At 48.4% G+C, this 21550-nt stretch overlaps 1 protein-coding gene across 2 annotated transcripts in view; it reads left to right on the top strand.

Moving 5' to 3' along the window:
* Positions 1 to 20638, top strand: part of Ift43 (intraflagellar transport 43) — a 78515-nt gene extending 57877 nt beyond the window's left edge. For both annotated transcript variants that reach the window (XM_046440794.2, XM_046440795.2), the window contains 4 exons: positions 19319 to 19391; positions 19654 to 19729; positions 20158 to 20220; positions 20358 to 20638. In XM_046440794.2, coding sequence (XP_046296750.1) covers positions 19319 to 19391; positions 19654 to 19729; positions 20158 to 20220; positions 20358 to 20477 — 332 coding nt within the window. In that variant the 3' untranslated portion in view covers positions 20478 to 20638. The remainder of the gene's footprint in view (positions 1 to 19318; positions 19392 to 19653; positions 19730 to 20157; positions 20221 to 20357) is intronic.
* Positions 20639 to 21550: the final 912 nt, after the last annotated feature.

Here is a 21550-nt window from a genome sequence, read left to right as displayed (position 1 = left end):
TAGGCCCTCTTGACCAAACCTGCCATGTGGAAACATATTAAGAAATAGAGGCTTACAGATTATTATACAATATAGTGGGACTCAGGGAGACTCTGGTCTTCTGACGCCCAAGAGAACACTTGCTGTTGGACCTCAGTGTCCACTAGCATTACCATTGTCAGGTATTACCAAGCATTTATGTGCCACCAACCAGGCCTAGCGTTTTACGTTTTCTCTTGTTTCATTCTCAAAACAAATCCATGAGAAATTTTTTTAAATGATCTTTGTTGATATCTTATTTATATATAGTAAACTGTATCCATTCAAAGTGCATAATTTAAGTTTTGACAATATACATGTCCTGTGTAGCCATCACCGCCATCAACATACAGAACATTCCCATCACCCTCCCGCTATAAGACAAAATTTCCTCATGCCCCTGTCCATCCCTCTTCTGCCCCTGGTCTCAGACCACTACTGATGTGTTTTTTATCAGAATATTTTCATTTTATGTAATTTTATGTAAGTGAAAGCATAAGTATACATGCATCTGTGCCTGTTTTTTTTTTTTACTTAGCATAATGATTGTGAAATTCATCCTCATTATTGTATGTTGTTCGCCTGTTTGTTTTTATTGCTGAGTAGTATTCCATTGTATGGACATACCATAGTATGTTCACCTGTCAGTAGACATATGAAAGGTTCATTATCCCCATTTCGAAGATGAGCAAACCAAGATAAAGATAACTTTTTCTAAGGTCACACAACTAGTTAATGGCAGCACCAGGATTTGGAGGTGGATCTTGAACCCCAGAGCCCTCATTCTTAGTCTCTGTAACAGATGCTGGGACCCTCAGAGAGGCTTCGGGTGTCTCATTCAATGAGTTAATTTGTACTGATGTCAGTTTCCAGATTTATAACATAGAGCGCCTCGAGTGATTGATGGGGTGCTTAACAACAATTTCACTAAGGAAGGAAAAAAGAAAGATGCCTATTTTCAGAGAACACCTCTAGTATTTTTTTCCCCCTTCATAAACTTGCAACATGAAATTCATGATTCGGCCTTTATTTGGGCGCTGGAGGCTTGAAGCATGAAACCCTTCCTTGTCAGAGAGCGCACGTGCTCTCCCCTCCTGGAGGAATGCCTCTTCTCCAGCATAAATCTGTTTTCCATGCAGTCATGCTTGGGCCCTTTAATGGAAACTCAGTTCATATGTCACACTTCACACTCGACTTAGTCCACTTCACTCTCTGTGAATGTTTAGAATCCATTATGCAGTAAGAATCATATGTTACATATAGCTAGTTTCTAGAATTATCTTTGCTCAGAGAATTACTTGGTTGGCTGGTGAAGGCTGCTCCTTTGAACTTGGAATATCCGGTGGGCGAGGAGACTCCAGGCGGATTCCCCTCAATCATCCATGGACGCTCACTCAGTGGAGACTTTCAATAGCTCTTTGGACACCTGTCAGGAAACCTGCTGGTTCTCTTAATAAAAGTCACATCCAGGTTCTTCGAGGTTGTCAGTGCAAGGACCTGGGAGGGGACTGATCATTTCTTACATTAGTGGAGGTGGGTGATGGGTGAGAATCCCAAAGGAGAAATGAAGACCAGAGGTCGGGTCTCCTTCCTCCTCCGTGGTCCCCTTCCACCAGCAGACTTGGAGGTGTCATTGAGGAAAGCCAGCAGGTTTTGGTGCAGTCCCTGTCCTCTGGGGCTTCTGGTCTGGCGAGGAGAGAGCCTCACTCCTTTCTTTCCGTCTCTCATGGTGAACTCTCGGGAGCCATGTCCCTCTAGATGCACTTGTCAGTATTCAGGCTCCCTGGCTTCACCCTTGGTACACGCAGCTCATTCTTCCCTGGGGAAGGCACACTCTTCCTTCCAAGCTCCTGGTGCCTCCGGAGAAAAGAGAAGCATGGCCTCCCTCCACTGATGCCTCCTGCTTCCCAGGGAAGAGAAGAGAAAAACAGGGAGGAGAGAGCTTTGGAGGTAGATGAGGCGTGTCTTCAAACTGAGAAGGGGAAGAGTCAGTGATGATCAGAGGTGGCTTTGTGCTATGTTGGTTAACAAGAATGTCCTACGTGGGGACTGTTGGCAAGACCACGGCCAGGCTGTCAGCCCAATGGCTGTGTGGTCCAGGTGGATGATCTGAGCCTGCGAAACGGCAAGGTAGAAGGGGAGGGGGCACATCCTCAAAGTTTTCAAATGTATCTCTGAAAAGTGACAGGTTGGGGGCACAGCTCATGGTAGAGCATGCTCTGGGAATGCACAAAGCCCTGAGTTCAACCCTCAGCACCAAAAAATAAAAACTGGGGCGAAAAAATGACTGATTTTTCATTTCTTGGTCCTGGGGATCGAACCCAGCGCTCTGCACATGGTGAACAGGCTCTCTACCACTGAGCCACACTCCAGCCCCCAAGAAAGAATTTTATAAAAGCACTTTGTAAACAGAATGAAATGCATCTACCAGTTGGATTAGGCCTTTGGGAACTGGTCCGCAGGTCCTTCACAAGACCTTATGGGCCTCTGCTGTAAAGGAACTTAGGACCTTATTGGAAGATAAAAGATCAAAAGCACTACAAGAGTTAAGTAAAGTAGCCAAGGCAGCCCCCAGTGATTGCCATGTCTGTGGGTTATGTTACTAATGGCCTTGAGCTGAGGAGAGGAGGAAATCCCTGTGGGCTGAGAGCACTTCAGGGAGAAGGAAGAACTCGTACCAGATCCCGAAGGATGGGCAGGGCTTGGTTAGCTAGAGAAAAATGAGAAATGCCTCCCAAGGTAAGACGCCAGATCCGAGAGGAGACTCCAGCTGCAGAGTGAAGAAGGAATTCAGGTGACCAGAGGAGAACTGGTTCTGCCGAGCCAAGCCTGCGTCTCATCCATCCTCAACTACAAGTCTTTAGCCACTCTACATGCTCTGCCTTGGATGCAGTTGTAGAGACCAGCAGTCATCCACCTTGATGATTCCAGGTAGCCTCACTCCCAGCTGTCGCCACCGCAGTGCTTCAGGGACATTGAATTTGTAACAGAAAACAGCTGGAAGATGACAAGACAGACCCCAACATGACAGTAAGGTCCCAAAATTATAGGGAGGTAAAACTGGTCTTGAAATGGCCATCTTTCAGTGGCATCATCGTCCATTCTGAGAATCAGGTTCCTGCTTTGTCCAAAGGCCCTGGACTCCTGTCATGGAAAGGTTGAATGGCATTAGAGAAAGGTCAGAGCTGGAATAGGGTTGAACTCAGCCTGTCCGGGTGACTTTGGGGAAGTCACTCATTGACTCTTTCAGCAGCTGTTTGCTGAACATTCCTACCTGCGATGCGCGGGGCTGGGCTCTGGGGATGCAGTGGTGAAGGAAACGTCACCGTCCTTGTCCCGTGCAGTTTATCCAGTCAGGGAAGTAGGGATCAAACACACAATTGTGATTGAGTGCCCCAAAGGAAGAGTGCAGGGCCCTATGAGAAAGAAAATCCGAAAGACTGATGTGGATCAGGTGATGCGGGAAGGCCACTCTGAAGCAGGGACTTTCAAACTTCAATGTAAACTTCAGGAGAGGTGGTAGTGGGGCTGGGTGGGGAGGAGGGAGAGAGCAAGGACCAGGTTATGTCACTCCCTAACCTCTTGAAGGCCAGCTCTAAAACCAGCTCACAGAAAGTAAACTCGGGGCAGAATGTGAACCTTTAACAAAAGAACATCACAGGTTGGGGACGGAGCTCAGTAGTAGAGCGCTTGCCTAGTGTGCAAGAGGCTCTGGATTTGATCCCAGCACAGAAAACAAAATGCATTGAGAGGCCGTGGATAGAAGAAAGGAAATTCCTTATCTTAAAAAAGGATGAAGAATATTCAGGATAAAACAACAAGTGAATGTGCAATTAGACAAGAACTCAACTTTCAAATCATTTACTCAGAGCTAAATTCAAATTAAAAAAGAATTTGTGAGCCCCACAGTATGTCTTTAAAAAGTAGAAGGTCTCTGAAAGCACGAGTTAAAATTTTAAAAAAGCCATCAGTGATTCTTGTGTTTAACCATGGCCCTTTGGTGTCGTGCAGGGCTGTGAGTGGAATCCCCTTCCCAGCAGTCTTGGCTCTTGGGCGTGCCTGGGCTCCACTGGAGATGGGGCTCCTTTGCATTCTAAGATACAGTTTTGACAGAATTGAATACCTCAAAACCTTAGGAACAATAAATCCTTCTGGCCAACCAAAAAGTATTTAATTCCTAAAGGACAAGCCTAGGCGAGCCACTTCTAGCCAGGGGCAATTGGGACTTAATTCCACAAGTGCAGCAATCTGGATGATCTGAGAGCTGAGTTTAAGGGTAATTGCTCAATTTTCTATCCATGTCAACAGGGAAAATAGGTAAAAGTGGCTGAACACAGCCAAGCAGCCAGGCTGGAGGAGATGTGAAGTGCTGGGCTGTCAGTGGGATTGGAAATATGCTATCTCTAGAGGACCATCTCTCCGCCACCCCTCCATGTCCTCCACTCGCTGTTCATCTCTCTCTTGGGCTTTCTGATTCTCTTTTGGGCTCTTTTTCATTCCTTGCTTAACCCTTGACTATATTCTTCATCCCTTTTCTTGCAAACATCAGAGTCACTCTGAGCCTAAACAGCATTAATGTTGAGAAAGAAAAAGTAGAAGAATTCTTTAAGATCAGTTAGCCAGGTGCAGTGGCGCACACCTGTAACCCCAGCATCTTGGGAGGCCGAGGCAGGAGGATCTCAAGTTCAAAGCCAGCCTCAGCAATTAAGCAAGGCCCTAAGCAACTCAGTGAGACCCTGTCGCTAAATAAAAAATAAAAAGGACTGGGGATGTGGCTCATGGTTAAGCGCTGCTGGGTTTAGTCTCCAGTACAAAAAATAAAGGACAGATGAATTGGAACCCTGGTGTCTCAACTCCATTCTCCCTTAGAACATTCCACCATGTACTGCATTCCTTCCTCAAGCTTAAGACAGCTTCTGGAACTTCCTAGGTGGCTCCTAAACCTAGCTCCTTTGCCTCCCTGATTTTATTTAAACTACTGTAAGTACCACTGATGTTTTATTAAATAATGCTTCTTCAAAGAGGTTTGTGTTTTTGAACTTCAAAGTTATTGGGACTAGTCACTAAAGTCTTTCAAACCCCTGCCTGTCTCCCCTTTCCAAGCACAGGAGCAGGAATTGCAGCAGGGGTGGGGGTTTGCACTCACTTGTTCCTGGATTAAGCTGCCCTCTCTTGTGTCTGTGCTTGGTTCTATTCATAGGATCCTGGTAAGCAATTTGAAAAAGAAGTCATTCTTGTAGGAAGTGGTTCTGACAGTTAATGTTTGTGTTTGCCACGCACCAGGCATTGTGCCTTACCTGCAGTACTTCAGTTAACTCCCCCAGCAATTCTGAGAGACGCTGTGATTCTCACCATCTAATGGCGGAAGAAATCAAAGCTTTGTGAAGTTGAAGAACTCACTGAGGTCACATGGCCAGTAAGCCAGGATGTGATGGCAGATCAACAGCCAGCTTTCCAGGAGAGAAACAGTCATGGTTGTTAGTGTTTGCCAGTTTCTGTGGTGCAGATATTCCCACCACAGCTGGTTTTGAGCTACTACCATGACGTCAGTGTCCACAAAGTTAGGACGTCACAGTTGCATCATATTTCCACCCTGTAAGTACATCGTATGTAGATAATTTCGAGAGCACAGGTGAAGTAAAGTATATTAGTATATAGAAAGTCGTGAGTTTGAGGATCGGTTATCTTGGTTTTAATATAACTTAATTATAATCGTATAACCTCATCTTCATTGATGTTTGTATTTGACAACCTGGCTTTCGTCAGTTTACCATTACTATAACCAAATACCTGAGATAATTAACATATAATGAGAAAAAGGTTATTTTGGCTTATGATTTTGGGTGCTCCAGTCTAAGATGAGGCCCATTGCTTTTGGCCTTCAGCGGGGTGTTGGTTGATAAGTGCAAGAGGCTCATGCCAGAGCAAACTGTTTACTTCATGAGCCAAGAAGCCAGGAAAAAGAGAAAGATAACAGGATCCCACAATCCCATTCAGGGAAATGACCCCAATGACTTAAGGACCTCCTCGGCCCTGTCTCCTAACATTTCCACCAACCTGGCACCAAGCCTTTAACACAGACGCGGAGAGCTGTTTATGATTGAAACGACAGCAGACTCACATGCAAAATTCCTGTAAGTTTAGCGGGTGGCTTTGTGCTAACTGCTCAGCTTGCCCGTGCTGGTAAGCCGCAGAGCTGGGGTTCTCATGTGGTCTTGCGTCTCCTAATCCTTCTGCCCTCACTCGGCTAGTAGTGGCTCCAGGCTGCTCTTTGGCCTCACTTACTGAAGCAGCAGCCTCTGCGCGATTTTCCAGCACCCTGTTGCACATTTGCTCTCCTCCACTGGTTCTCAGAGTCACGCGTTGGTGTCCTCTTCTCTGCTGATCCTCTTCCTGTGAAGTCTTGTCCACAACAGTGTCTGGGCTGAACAAAGAAAAGCTAAAGAGGCCAGGTCGTTAAAGCTGTTGTCCGGGCTGGGGATGTGGCTCAAGCGGTAGCATGCTCACCTGGCATGCCTGCAGCCCAGGTTCAATCCTCAGCACCACATACAAACAAAGATGTTGTGTCCGCCGAAAACTAAAAAAAATATTTAAAAAAAAAAAAAAGCTGTTGTCACACGAAACAGAATTTTCAGGTTTGACCAGTCCTCTCTTTCTTGTTATTCTTTCTTCTCCATCAAGTCCACTGAGATTACTTTTGCATAATGAATTCCTGTGTCTATGCCAAATCTTTCAGAGGAGAGAACCTATTTTAAGGCAAGAGGATGGAGTTTCTGTGGGCTTGGATGGGTTGGGGAAGTTTGGGAGGTTTGGTGAGCCCAGAGGCTCCCCAGGGTACCGCCTAGGCTCTGAAGTGCCATGTTTATAGCTCCCCACAGCCCACCTCTTTGAGACACAGCAGAAGAAATAAAGCAGCAGCACAGAGAGAGTGACATTTGAAAGACTGCATGGACTGTAAGAGGATGCTAGGAAGTGGTACAGGTGATGGTGGGAATACCGAACAGAGTCCGTGATGGATAGAGGTGGAATCGCTGGCTGATTGCATTATAGAAGAGAGATTTTTATTACACTGATGCTTTACAAAAGGGGTAGTGCTCTATTTGCATGCCATGGCTGTGACTGTGGAATATTTCGAAGGACTACCATAGATGAATCTAAGAGACAGGGTCTTGCTTGTTTTTTTGTTTTTAATCTCATGGATATGTGCCAGTGAACACCCAGCTGTCTTAGAGACCTCATTTTCGTAGTAAGGAACCTTAGGACTAGAGTTGCCAAGCAATTGTGTAAGATCCGCCAATTAGGGGCAGATTTAGGACCCAAGATTCCTGATTCCTAGTGGGGTGCACCTTCTAGACCAGGGATCTGAATTTAGTTCTTTCTCGATAGGTGGTTACAGCCAAGTTCCTGGCAGCTAAAAAAAAAAAATGAACTCGTAATAGATGTAGATCCTTGAGGTCACAAGGGCTAGGGTTTAACCAGAGTAGGGCCCAGAGTGAGCAAGACACTGCAGAAATTACATGGACTTCCTAAGGGTTTCTTTAATTGAGAGAAGTGGTTTCCACTTGGCTCTGGATTTTGCAGGAGGAGATGCAAGGCAATATGACCCTAGCCTAACAAGAGCGTGCGTCATCACAGAGTAGGTTTCTGGAAGTCCACCGGAGGGAGAGATGTTGGGAATTACCTGATTCAGCAAGTAGGATAGAGACTGGTTTGCTGTCTTCTTTTGGCCCCCTCCGCTACAAAAGGCAGAATTCTAGTTTGGAGAACTGTGTTAAGCTTGGTTTTAGTTCCTGGTCAGCTCAGTCATGTTCTTCCTTACCTTTGCTGCGCTGCACAGCAAAGCCCAGAGTCCTGACCAGACCCCCCGCTGCACTGATGGAGCTGGAAGGGAGTGCGTTTATGCCCCAGGGTGGGGGGTGCCCCGAAATCACTTAGGTCACACCTGGGAGCCCCGAATTACCATCATTACATCTCTGCCCAAAACATGCTGGTAGTAACCTCCTCTGGGATCCCATTTTCTTTGTTTCTGTGAGTAGCTTCCTTGCATGTGCCCATCTGAAGAGGTGGAATGGGAAGAACGAACAGAAAGTCTTGTGCCACGCACACGTGCATAACCTTCCTCCAGGAACTAGGAAAACGCCATCAGCAGCCTGTGGTCTGTTTGGAGGAATGTGATTAAGAGCAAATCATCTGACAGTAAACGCCAACAGAAGTAAAGAGTTACATCTCCCTGAAATCATTACAGAGATCAGGGTATTTGTTCTGTGACTCCCTGGCTTCTGTCCTCAATGAATTCAGAAGACAGGATCAGGATAGGACAGAGTTATACTCCCATTCAGTGTCACATAGCTGCCCATGCATGGCTGTGAGCTGGGTCTCAGCCCTTGGGGAAGGACGGGGACACTTCTCCATGAAGTTGTGAAGAGAGGGGCAGCTAAGGGATGAGAGCAGGTGACATCCTAAACACACAGGCCCACACTGGGGAGAAGCACTGTTCAGGGAGATCTCAGACTCCTTAGATTTTTATTTGACCAGAAGGAGATAGAGGGTCAGTGTCCTATGAGGTCTCTTTCAAGTGATGGGAACTGTATAAAGAAAAAGCCTAATGCTGGCTGCCATGGAAAAAGACAGGTTGCACCAAATAGTCTTTGTCCAAAAACAGCAAGGTGTTGCCCGGATGGCTGGTGACTGTTCACACACTCCTGGACCCACAGCTGTGGTTCACTTTCTCAGTTTGAAGCCTGACAACCAGGTGAGCTCAGGTGAGATGGGAGGGGACAGGGATGTTTATGCATCTGAGGTTGGACTTAGGACATCACCTAGCCCTCAGCTGGAGAAACATTTTCCTTCTGATGCTCAAAATGGAGATTAGTTTCTAAAGAAGGACATGAGCCCGCAAAATCTAGAGAAGGCAGAGATCTGGGGAGGTGACGGGATCCTCCTACCCTAGCGAGAGGCAATCATGATGGGCAGCTGGTGGATCTTCCTTCCTCTCTTCACAGGTGTCGCTGTGCACGTGGTGCACATGGACTCACGCAGGAGGACACACTGGGAATGTGATTCCCAAGTCCATAAGTGTGGTTGACGGACTAGGTTTACCTAAAAGACCCTTTAAGAGAAAGCTCTTGAAAGATGATTACAGAATTGAGACACCATCATTTAAAAGTGCCCGAGGCAAACTCCTTTGAAAATTGCAGCAGCATAGGGACAGAGAAAGAACCTCGCAGCCCTTGATTGTTGCGCTGTTCCCTCAGGACCCTGCCTCCCCCTCCCCCTCCATTTCTCATCTGATAAGAGAGAGAGCAGCAGTAAGACTCCTCATCTATCTTATGAAAATCCGATTCGGGATGGCTGTGATCAAAACCAGCTGGCTGTCACCAGCAGTGGCCTTGCGCGGAGGGAACCGCTCAGAAGCGTTCCGTATGTGGGGGTGTCACGGGTGGCACCGATCAAAGGAGCATTTTTTTAATAAATATATATAAGGAAAAATACAAAACCCGAGGATTGGGAATGAAAGCAGTGTAGTTTGTCTTGTTTTTCCCAGCGAAACATGAAGAGGATGAAATGGAATCAGATGTGCCCGTCTCTAACATGCTTGGACTGGCGCCCTGAAGAAGGCGCTCTGTCACATTAGTACCGTGTCATTCATCCCGGGCCTCATTGAACAGTGGGGAGCTGCAGCTTTCTGTTCCTTCCAGCCACTTCATTCCTCCGTCCCATTTAAAGTCCTTCCCCCCTCCTTGTCCTTAACACAGCTCTGCAGATGGAAGCTGGAGAGAGCCGCTCGGAGCTCATGGGAGCTCGCGGAGGGGCCTTGCTTCTTGTTTCCTTCAGTTGTCACTCACGGTGTCCCCAGAGGCCACCCTGGCAGGTGACACTGAAGTCTTCTCAGAATCACATCACTTAAGGCTCTTGGGTGAACGGAGTCCCTCTCTAGAGAACCCTGTGGGGACCCGCGTGTCGCTCCTGAGCGCTGGCTGTGGATTGCTTGCAAGGTGGGGACCTGGTCAACGACCGGCTGTGCTGTGGACACCCGTGGCCTTCAGTAGGCTTGGGCAGGGTGGTGGGGAACATTTCCATCCATGGCCTTGTGCCCATAGCTCCTTCAACATTCTGCGGCCTCACTGGAGGTGCAGTAAGGAGGTCACCCACCACCCGAGCCCACTCACCGCTGTTAGCAGGCCCTGTTCTCTGCCAGAAACCCACTCTGGAGAGGCCAGGCAGGGACCACGCCAGTGCTCTCAGCCCATCGTCCGCTGAGAGTCCTCCCAGTGAGGGCTGAGGGAAAACCACTTTGACCTTGCTCCTCTCAAGGTCTGCCGTCTCCTCCGCCAGCATCATGAGAGATTCACTTTGGCAGGAGCGCAGAAGTGTCTCAGCACATGGGACACAGACGTAAACGCCCACCCCAAGCTGGCACCATAGGACGGGCACCTGCTTTTTGTCTCCCCATCGCAGGCTTCCCTAGGGAGCTGCCCGTGCACGACTCCTGCCCCCATGTCCCACTCTGTCTTGAGGACTGTGTGTGTGGTCAGCCCTGTTTCTCCACTTGAGCAGTGTGGCTCTCTGGCCACTGTCACAGCTTTCATACTCTCTCCTCACCTGCCAGACAGATGTAGCAAGGTCCCAGTATTAATCAGTCAAAAGCACAAGGGACAAGTCTTCCTAAGGTGGACCTGCCAGGGACCTGGAGATGCATTTGTGCCCCTCGTCCCTAATCCAGGGAGCACAGGGGACAGCTCAGTAGCTCCTTCGAGACCGCCTCTTTCCCTTGTTCCTTCGGGTGTTTGAAGCCTGTTGCCTGCTGCTCTCTCTTTTCTTTTTCTTTTTCAAAAATTCTCCATTTTTTTCACTTAGAAAAAAATTATTTATACGATTGAGATCCACTAATTAAAGCCATTTTCTGGTATTTGGTTACTGGAGCGTTTGATGTCTCTCTGACAAGACCATGAAATGCACGGGGCGTCCACAGGGACAGAATTTGCTGAACACGGCTCTTTGTAAATGAGGGGACATAGTGTCGCAGCAGCTCATGAATATGAAACGCCCATGATGCCACCTCAGTGGACTTGGGAACACAGATGAATCCTGTCATGTGCTAAATGAGACCAATTTCTTTCACTTAACTTCATCTTCAATCAGACCTTCTTCCATTTGCCTGTTTAAAATTCCCCATACGTGATGCAGAAGGTAACAGCATTCAGTAAAACAAAGTTTTGCAGCTGCAGAGAAAAATCATAATGATCTCTAGTTTAAAGTTGCCATCTCCTAAAAATATGGACGTTGTTTTGTTTCGGTCGCGAGCTCTGCTATTGTCTGTTGACTTTTGGCCCAGAATTAGGGGTTTGTCGGGACTGCTCTTTTTTTTGGACATGAGGCGGCATGTCCAAATTTCTTTCATGTGGATTGGTTATTGAACTTGGCTGTGAATGGTGGCCGTTAGCCCTCACAGCCTGTGATGGACACCCTGCGGTGGCCAAGGCCAAGTGAGAAAGAAGCTTGAGGAGACTGTGTGGCCCAGAAGGGTGTTTGAGGTTGGGAGCTGAGTTAGTAGATGAAGTGAGAGGACAGATGTCATCAGTAAACACCTAAGGGACCCAGTAAAGGAAAGGTAAGCCAGCCCCTTGTATCGTTTACTAAGGCGACAAGGTGAGAGAAAGTGCTGGGAGCCAGGCACGGTAGCCCATGCCTGTAATCCCAGCAACTCACAAGGCTGAGGCAGGAGGATCGAAAGTTCAAAGCCAGCCTCAGCAACTTAGTGAGGCCCTAAGCAACTTAGTAAGACCCTGTGAAAAAACCAAGGCCGAATGTTCTCTCTCATATGTGGATACTAACTCACAGTAGGGAGAGGGGAGGGTATGGAAGAATAGAAATACTTTGGATTAGACAAAGGGGGATGAAGGAAAGGGAGGGGGAATGGGAATAGATAAGATAATAGAATAAATTGGACATTGCTATCCTATATGTATATGTGATTACACGACCAATGTAATTCCACATCGTGTACCACCAGAAGAATGGGAATTACACTCCATATATGTATAATATATCAAAACACATTCATTCTACTGTCATGTATAACTAACAAGAACAAATAAAAAAATTAAAAAAGGCTGGGGATGTGGCCCAGTGGTTAAGGACCCCTGGATTCAATCCTTGGTGCCAAAAAAAAAAAAAATAGTGCTGGGATACAGAATAGACTCTATGTAGCTCTGTAGAAACCACCCACGAGGTCAGTGGTAGAGCGCCAGCTTGGCATTCGCAAAGCCTTGAGTTCCATCCCCAGCACTGGTCGAGAGGAATTTTTTTAAGAAAGAAGAAAAAGATAAAAAGGAAATCATCAAAGACTAGAACCCGATGGGACACAGAGGAGGGGGCTTCCTGCTTGAGACACCTTTGCCTGGTTGGGACGCAGACTCAGAGCCTGCTTTGTTTGCTCCTTCCTGTGGGACTTTAGTGTCTGCCAGGTGAAGAGCCTGGGTCACCTGTGACTAGCTGAGTGCACCTAAGAAATCCCTTTCTGTTCCAGTGTTTCCCAAACAATCAAGGTGGGAGTGCGGGCTGCCACAGTGAGGCCACCTCACCAGAAGAGGCAGCTCGGCTTTTTACTGTCAGGCCACGGAAGCAGAACAGGGTCCCTTTGGGATTTCTGTGGGTAGTTAGCATCTTAATCCCCGCACGTGATATTATTCCCAAAGAACATATTTCAGGGCGAATGGCAGCTTCTTGCATCTTTGAAACCAGTTGTAATTGATCTTTGGGTGTTTCTGTGCATTTCTATTTGCTGTTTATTTGGGCACCACTTATTTATTTCTGTGGTTTCATGTGTTGGTTTGCTAAGGACTCTGTTAGGTGGCAGCAGTTCCAGTATTAAAATGAGTTCCCTATTTGGTGATCTCTCATTTTGAAAGAAATTCTCTGGGCTGTTGCCCGTGTTAGCAGGCCTCTGTTGCGTGCTTCTAGAACATGGAGATTGGTGCAGAGCAGTGCAGCCCAGCCTTGGGACAGAGCCAGAGGGTCCAGAGTTCACCAGATTTGAATGACTCTTTCTCTGCCCCTTTCATCCGTTGCTTCTTGGATATTCACTGACTTTCCCCATGGGCCCAGCTTGCAAGTGAGGCAGAGTCTTTGCCATGATGTGATCAAATCCGAGAAGTCTCCATGGATCCTCCTTGGTTGACCTTGGGGAGTGACTCCTACCGAGGCACCATTGGGACTGTACTGTAACTGAACTATACAAAGGGGATTGACCTTCTGCACATGTGACTTTTCAGATTTGAGGGGCCTCTCTTGATTCAGTTCTGCTCAGTTATCCTGTATTTCACCAGCCCTTGGGAATGCAGAGGTGACTGGAGTGTGTCTCTGCCCTCAGCCAAGGGGCCGAGGCAAATTTCACTTCTCCTACTTCCTGCAAAGTGAGGTGCACCTGTGGCCATGAATGGATTATAGAAGGACACAATAGTGAGCTCTTAATTCTGCCCATTGGGTTCAGAGATATTCACAAGGAGGGGGTGTACATTTTCCTTTTTCTCTTGATTAATTATTAATTTTTTTGTAGCAAACGCTTTTTTTTTTTTTTCAGTGCTGGGAATTGAACCCAGGGCTTTGTGCATGCAAGGCAAGCACTCTATTAACTGAGCTATATCCCCAGCCCGATTTATTATTTTTTATGAACAGAGCTTCCCTTTGTAACCTTGCCATACTGAGTCCACCTTGGTCATCCCTAATTGCCTCTGTGGGATCTCACTTATATCAGGTACCCAGCATGAGTCCCCCAGCTGATGTGCAGGGCCTTTCTCTCCTGGTCCCATGCCTTTGCTCCTGCCTCATCCATATAGCGCTCTCCTGGCCGTGCCAGCCTGCTTTCAGGTTCCCTAATGCTGCAAGTTACTGCACCTGCTGTCCCCTGAGTAGCTCAATCCAGCTTCTCCTTTAGCTCTTAGCTACTTTGTCCCTCACTCAAAGACCTTGCCTGGCTCCTCACACCACGCCCCCAATTCACCCTTCCTGGACTGGGTTGAATGCATTAGGGAGCATTTAATATAATACAAGGTGGCCATAGAAAAGAATGAGATACTTCGACATATGGACAAGGACAGAGGTTTCAGAACAACTCATAAGTAGCCTGATCCCATTTGCAGACATTTCTAAAAGGACACATATTCTGGGCGCAGTGGCACACACCTGTGATCCCAGCAGCTCATGAGGCTGAGGCAGGAAGATCACAAGTTCAAAGCCAGCCTCAGCAGCTTAGTGAGGCCCTAAACAACTCAGTGAGACCCTATCTCTAAATGAAATATTAAAAAAGGGCTGGGGATGTGGCTCAGAGGTTAAGGGCGCCTGGGTTTAATTCTTGGTACCAAAAAAGGGGGGGCCATATATACTATGATATGCATAAGTGCTTTTCAGTAAACATATAAGAAATTGAGTGATTACCTCTAGGGAGATGAGATGACTGGATCTCATAGAAGGAAGGGAAAATTTTCATGCTAAACTTTTTTATAGCATTTGAATTTATAACACCCATCCTGTAACCTGTCATGTGACTTCTACTTCAGAAAAATAAAACAGTTAGGTCTCCCTGGTATTGTCTATCGTGGAATTCAGTTAGTTTCTTTCCCACTGTGTAATTTTCCCACTGTGTATTTTGATTCATAAGCAGGATGTTTATTTGTGTGTGCCGTCCTATCTGGCTGGTGCTCCTGAAGACTGCAAGCTGTGTTCTGTTTGCCAATTATTGGCACCATCTCTCCTGGCTTCTTGCTCCTGGTGGGTGCTCAGCCGATGCTCCCCAAATGAATGAACTGAGGGAACAAGTAGACAAATAGCATCTCCCAGAGTGTGGCCAACCAGGCACCAAGTGGGGCAGAGGAGCCTGTGGAGCAGCTTGCAGGAGAGCCGAGGGGCAGGGAGAAAGCGCAAGGCCCCGAAGGACTCTGGGTTGAGGGGTCTGAGCTGGGACCACACAGCAGATGCTGGGTGGGAGGGTGGCACTGGGACAGGAGGGGAACCTGCATCCCAGGGCACTGGGGCCACTCAAAGCTCTCTTGCCTTGCCATCTCCCCCGGGGCTGTTCCGGTACCAGGCCACCTTGTCCTTCTCAGAGCTAGTTTAGTAAGACATGGCGGGTGGCATTTCCAGGTTCTGTGGTGAGTGCATTTTTACCATTCTGTTTCATTTGACCTTGAGGGAAGGAGCAAGTCAGGGCTTGTGAGAGAGAGGACTTAGTTTATTTACAGTTATAGGAATGAGAGAACTATCCAAGAACAAAGGACATTAAGTTTTAGGCAAAAATAAAGGTGTCCTAACTATAGGCCTTGCCTCACCCCTCCACTGTGGGAGGAGGTGTCTTCAAAGCCATTTTGCATTTAAAAGAGTAGGGTGCAGAGTAGGGTGGGTGCCCCTTTGGAGAGGGAAGCCTACCCTTGCCCTGGCGGTGCATTATTAATAGTATCATTAGTGGTTTCACCTCACATGAGTTGCTTAATCTTGATTTAGTCTTGTTGTCTTCTAAAAAATGACTGGACTGGGCAGGATTCAATGAGAAAGTCAAGGTAGGAGCATCTGGGTTTTCTGGATGCACAATATTATAGTATTTGTTAAGAATAGTGAATATTATGTACTGAGCACAGTGCTTAGTATTTTACAAAGTTTATTGCATTTGATACTTTGAAAAACCATATGAAGTGAATGTAATGATCTTAGTTTTACAGATGAAGAAACTGAGGCTCAGAAAGGATAGAGTCACACCACCGGTATGTGGCGGAGACAGGATTTGAAATGGGCCATCCTGTCTCCAGCCTGCTCTCTTAAGCTGTTGATGGGAATCCTGCACCTACTTTATTAATCTTGTTGATACTGTTAATGTTCTTTGAGTAATATCAGCATAGAGGGAAATGAGAACAAAGTTAATATAATTATTGGATTTTTAAAATCGCGAGATTTTTCCCAAAAAACTAAAGATTGAATGTTTTCTCTGATTAGTGGATACTGATCTATAATTGGGGGGGGGGGTGGGAATAGGAAGAATGGAGGAACTCTGGATTGGGCAAAGGGGAAGTGGGGAGGGGTCATGGGAGGGGTAGGAAAATGGTGGAATGAGATGGACATCATTACCCTAGGTACATGTATGACTGCATGATTGGTGTGTCTCTACACCATGTACAACCAGAGAATTTGAAATGTTGCGCTTCATTTGTGTCTGATGAATTGAACTGCATTCTGCTGTCATGTACAACTAAATAGAACAAATTTTTAAAAATGCAAGATATAAATAAATTAAAAATAAAATAGTAGGATTTTAAAAATAGCAGCAGATGGGTTGGGCATGTAACTCTGTAGTAAGAGCCTAATGTGCTCCAGGACCTAGGTTCAGTCCCCAACACTGCAAAAAATAGAAACAGTGGTAGCTTTTCAACAGTACCAGTACTCTAGTACTCAATTCCTCTCATCGGCTCTGTTAAAACTATGTGCTTTGCATGTTAACCTTCCCAACCTACAAGACTTGGTCACCAGGCCACATTTGCCGGTCAGATCACTGTCTCTGATGGGAAGCAGGGCTGGATCATCCCTTGTGGGTGATTTAGTGAGGAAGCAGATTTATCAAGTTCATTTCTTTTCTCCTAAGTTTGTTCATGGTAGATATGTCTTGGGGGTGTGGGGGACAGAGAGAAGCAGGTCCCCAGACCATCTCATGTACACATAAGCAGACACTTGTCTGCGACTGTAAATCAGAAACTGTAAAATTGTGAAGTTCTTTGAAGTTTGCCCAAAACCTGCTCCACGGCCACCTGTTCCACTGGGGGCGGGGAATTGGATGGGCTCCCTCCGCTGCGATGGCTCAAGCTGTCACTGCACCGGAATGTTCCAGCTTGCCTTGGCCTGGCTGTCATCGCTGGCTCTGTCCCACTCAGGCGGTTCACCGGGTTCTACTGGGCACCAGGCTTTCCAATTAGAGAGAAATCCCACTGTGCGGCCAGCCCCGCCAGCGCCGCTCTGAGCAGCCCCTTTGCCAAGGCCCGCGCTGACCTCTGATCTGTCACAGATGGGCCAGCCCCACATTCTTTTGTGCACATTTGGAGGAGGGGGGTGGGTACCAAGAGGGAGGTCCACGGGGAGTGAGAGTGGACATTGGGCAGAAGTGCAATTCCTCCGAGCTCAGAGAAGCTGGGCAGAGCTGACAGGACCCAAATGCTAAAGTTGCGGAGGGAAAGGGGAGTTTGAGAAGACCCTGTCCTGGGCCCTAAACTCAGCGTGGGGCATTTCCTTACCAACTTCTGAATATTCATCTCAGGCTGGACTCCACACCGAGGAGAGCCACTAGTGGCAGCTAACTGGCTCATTCCAAAACTGTCACACTGCTGATGGCACGTGGCACAGCCAGCTTCCCCCGTCCCTCTGCAGGGCCTGTGCCATCTCATAGCCAGGGAGCCCCACACAGCCTGGGCTCAAGGAGCAGAGCAGCCTGAGCAGCCCACACAGTGGATTGTGTGAATCACTCAGAAGGGGGGCGAGAAAGGAAGCTAAATTTCTATTAGCATAAGAAATAGATTCTTAGCAAATTCCATCTCTAATTCTCTCCAAGGCCAGGGAGATAGGATCTAAGCTTGAACAGCTTCTTTATAGACATTGGACTTGCTGAACCTGGTTCATTATTTTGGGGGCGGTGTATGTGTCTCTTCTTTATCCCTATCAGCAGTTTCTCTTTATTTTTATCCCTTTTCACTATTTCCTTTCTCTGCCTGTCTCTTTCTGTGTCTCCGTCTCTCTCTTGCCCTCTCTCTCTCTTTTTCCAGGTGCAACAGCTGTGAGTCTGTAGTGAGAAGTAGTAATGAAGGCAGCAGCTTGAATCCGACGTCTGTATACTTGGCTGAGCTGGACCAGAGCTCTCACAAAGTCTAAATAACCAGGGGGCTGACAGTGACAAGGGTCTTCCCAGCTGTTGCTGGAGTGAGCGTGTGCCTCTTTTGGAAATAAAATAGAACTCAGTCCTTGGAAGCAGAAGTGAGGGGTGTCTTCACTTGTCTCCTCTGGAATGTTCCTCGTTTTGGTGTTTGCAGTTGGTTTGGGAATTGCTGGACTTTCTTACCCCACTTGACCTTTTCTCCTGCCCCACCTCTTTTAGTTGTTTTCCTGATTGGTTAAAGCGAAACCCCTCAACCAGCCAGTGATGCTCATTTGGAGCTGGTAATGACTGTTTCTTTAGGGAGTTAATTTGTCCCCATGAGGGCAGGCAGTTTTGGGGAACTGAAGCAAGATGCCACAATGAAGTGACGCACCGTCTCTCAGTCTGTGTGTGTGACTTTGTTAGGCTGATAGAAGGACTGGCCTCGGGTCTCCGCATATGTCTCTAATTGTGTCTCAGAGAAGGAAGCCCCGCGAGACAGCCAGAGAAGTGTGATGATTAGACTGGGTGGTGTTTGTTCTCCCCAGCCTGCCAGGTGGAGCCCCGAACACCAAGACAAAGTTGGGGATCCAGGTTGCATCATTGGTGTAAAAAGTCCTTTAGATGCAGCTGAGTGCTGTGACCCAGACTGTGACGGTTGCTTTCTAGTCTTAATGCATGCCTTAGTATTGGTCATGATCAGGTGGTGCTCACAATGACACGATTTTGTGACACTACACATTCTCGGTTCTGTCTCTGACCATGCCAGGCTCATGCATCTGTTCCTTTTCCTTTTCTTCTGTTCCAAGCCCCAAATGCTGTCTGGGACAGAATGGAGGCTCTTCTCATTTCTTTCCTTCTCTCTTTGGAGATCACCCCAAGGCTCCCAATCTGCTGCATGCATCAGAGTCACTGAAGAAATCTTAGGGAAAAGTACAGATGAATGAGCCCCACCAGAGGGTTCTCCTTCAGCACATTATGGGGGAAAGGCCTGGGGGTCACAAATTACTGAAGCTCCACTTTTTTTTTTTGTACCCAGGATTGAACTTAGGGACACTCAACCACTGAGCCACATCCCCAGCCCTATTTTGAATTTTATTTAGAGACAGGGTCTCACTGAGTTGCTTAGGGCCTCACTTTTGCTGAGGGTGGCTTTGAACTCAGGATCCTCCTGCCTCAGCTCCTAAGCCACTGGGATTCCAGGCACGCACCACCCGCCTGGCTCCACTTTTGATTCTAATGCGTGCCCTAGTTTGTACCACAGTCCTATGCCAGGAACTCCTGGAGGCCAGAGACTCCATTCAACCCCCAGCACACAGCCCCCCAGCTGGGTGTGGAAGGTGAATCCATGGTAAACGGAGAAGCTGGCGAGATCCCATGTGCTGTGGACCGCTGAGCCTCCTCCTCTCCTTGCAGATATTCCCATCATCCCGGATCTGGAAGAAGTGCAGGAGGAGGACTTTGTTTTGCAGGTGGCATCGCCTCCGAGGTAGGTTCAGTTAGGTCAGAAACTGGCAACTAAATAGAACAGATTAACACACCCAGCCACCCTCTGGAGAGGGCCTTGCTGCCCCCCAGTGTAGAGGCAGTCTTTCTGGTGATGGCTCCCTCCCGAGTTCCTAACTAGTTCACACATTTGATTCCCACCCTGGTCATTCCCAGCTGCATACCAGGCTCTGGGCACAGTAGCCCAGCAACAGTCCTGGATCCTGTCCTGCCTGTGGTCCCTCCTCACACTTCCTGTCCTTCAGCATCCAGGTGAACCGGGTGATGACCTACCGCGACCTGGACAATGACCTCATGAAGTACTCGGCCTTTCAGACCTTGGTGAGTGGAATGGCTTCTGCACAGAGGGGCAGGTTCCACACAGCCTCTGTAGAGAGATTTCTCAGTTCCCCCAAAGCCGTACAGCACCTTGTCCACTGTCCTGGGAGGTGGTGTCCTCAGGGATCTCGTGGCGTGCCCAGGCCCACCATCCTCCAGTGTGTCCCAGGGCCAGGCCCTGCTGCTCTGTTGCCATGCCCTCTTTCACCTGAGGACCCGCACTGCCTCCTGGTGTGGCCCTTCTGCCAACACTGCCCAGCGTAGAGCATGTAGCCTTTCCTCCTTTCTCAGTGGCCCTGTGGCCCCCTCAGGTGTTGACTCTGACGAGGGCGTGTCCCTGGGTCTGTTCTTCGATCGCCCTGTCCTTGCTTTACAAGAGATTGTTGCCTGACCGCCCTTGAGGTCCCAACTGGCTTTTTGTGCATTCACAGGATGGTGAGATTGACCTGAAGCTCCTCACCAAAGTGCTGGCTCCAGAGCATGAAGTGCGAGAGGTACGGTAGCAGAAGCCACTCGCCATTGTCCCTCCAGGCTGGCCTGCACTTCCCTGGGGCCTAGATGCATGGGAAGGTGACTGCCATTGAGGGGAAAGGCCATTCTTTGTCTTACCAAGTGATACCCTTGTTGTCAGGACGATGTTGGTTGGGACTGGGACCATCTATACACGGAGGTGTCCTCGGAGCTCCTCACCGAGTGGGACCAGGTGCACACTGAGAAGGAGGACCCCCCAGGACCACCTCAGAACACCTGAACGCATTATCTCTGCCTCAGACCTGGAGCAATGCAGTAGGCCTCAAGCCAAGGAAACTTACAAGCGGATGAGAATTTCTATATGGAATATTTTGTAATAAAAATATTTTCAGTAGACCACACTGGGTCATTCACATGCAATAAATGGCTTTATTCTGTGGATGCCTCTTCGGTTTCTTTCCAGCCCCGTCTTGGAAAGACTCTGTGAGCAGTCTGAGGGCAGCTCTGAGCTCCAGGGAGCTGAAGAGCCCAAGGAGAGCTCCGTGTGGGAGGAGTGGCCCCCACTGGCAGTCGCAGCTTCTCTCCCTGCAGCACAGGGCCCGGGTAGTGCGCCCTGAAGGAGGTTGCAGACAGTTGCCCACCGTGGTCCTGGGAGGGCCTGGCCTGGCATGATGCCTTCAGACTTGCCCTTGAGCGCCATGGGGCCCTGTGGCGGGACTGTTGCTTTGTTCTGTCTTCCAGGCAGCTGGCGCTGAGGAGCAAGCAGGGGGCGTGATGAGTAGGGTCACCTCAGGGCCTGGTGGCTGTTGGGATAACACTCTCCCTTCCACCACCGACCCCACCCGCCTGTACCCCACGCCTTGAGCTCTAAGGCCCACACCTCCCTTCTGCCACATGGTCCCAGAGCCCCCTTCCAGATGCTCCTTGGGAGGGGCAAACCGAGTCTCCCTGAGAACACCACAGAACATTCTCCCAGGAGCAGCCCTCTCCCCACCCATTGTCGGGAGCCTCTGACCAGCCTCTGACCGTTGGGTACACAGCTGCTGCTCTGCTCTGCCCCGCACCCTCCCGTCTCTCCCACCACGTGCTGACAGGGAGCAGAGCCCAGCCTTCCCCTAAGCGGATGCTCTTGTTTTTGTTTTTCTTGCTTACTCCCAGACACATCTCAGGACAGGGACCTTCCCCTGCCAGCCTCTCCAGGCCCCTGCTTTGGCTCAGGCCCATGCAGGTGGCCGCAGCTGACTGAGGCCCACTCCTTGGCCACAGGGAGCCCTGAGTGCTTCTCTCATCCTGCCTGGAAAGCCCTTCATTAAAATTCAGAAAAACAAAGAGGCTCCACACATCAAAAACCCG

The sequence above is a fragment of the Marmota monax genome, unplaced genomic scaffold, assembly GCF_021218885.2.
Source record: "Marmota monax isolate L192 unplaced genomic scaffold, Marmota_monax_Labrador192_F-V1.1 WCK01_AAM20220418_F8-fsc00017, whole genome shotgun sequence".
Taxonomy (NCBI): domain Eukaryota; kingdom Metazoa; phylum Chordata; class Mammalia; order Rodentia; family Sciuridae; genus Marmota; species Marmota monax.
This window is presented reverse-complemented; position numbering and strand designations above follow the sequence as displayed.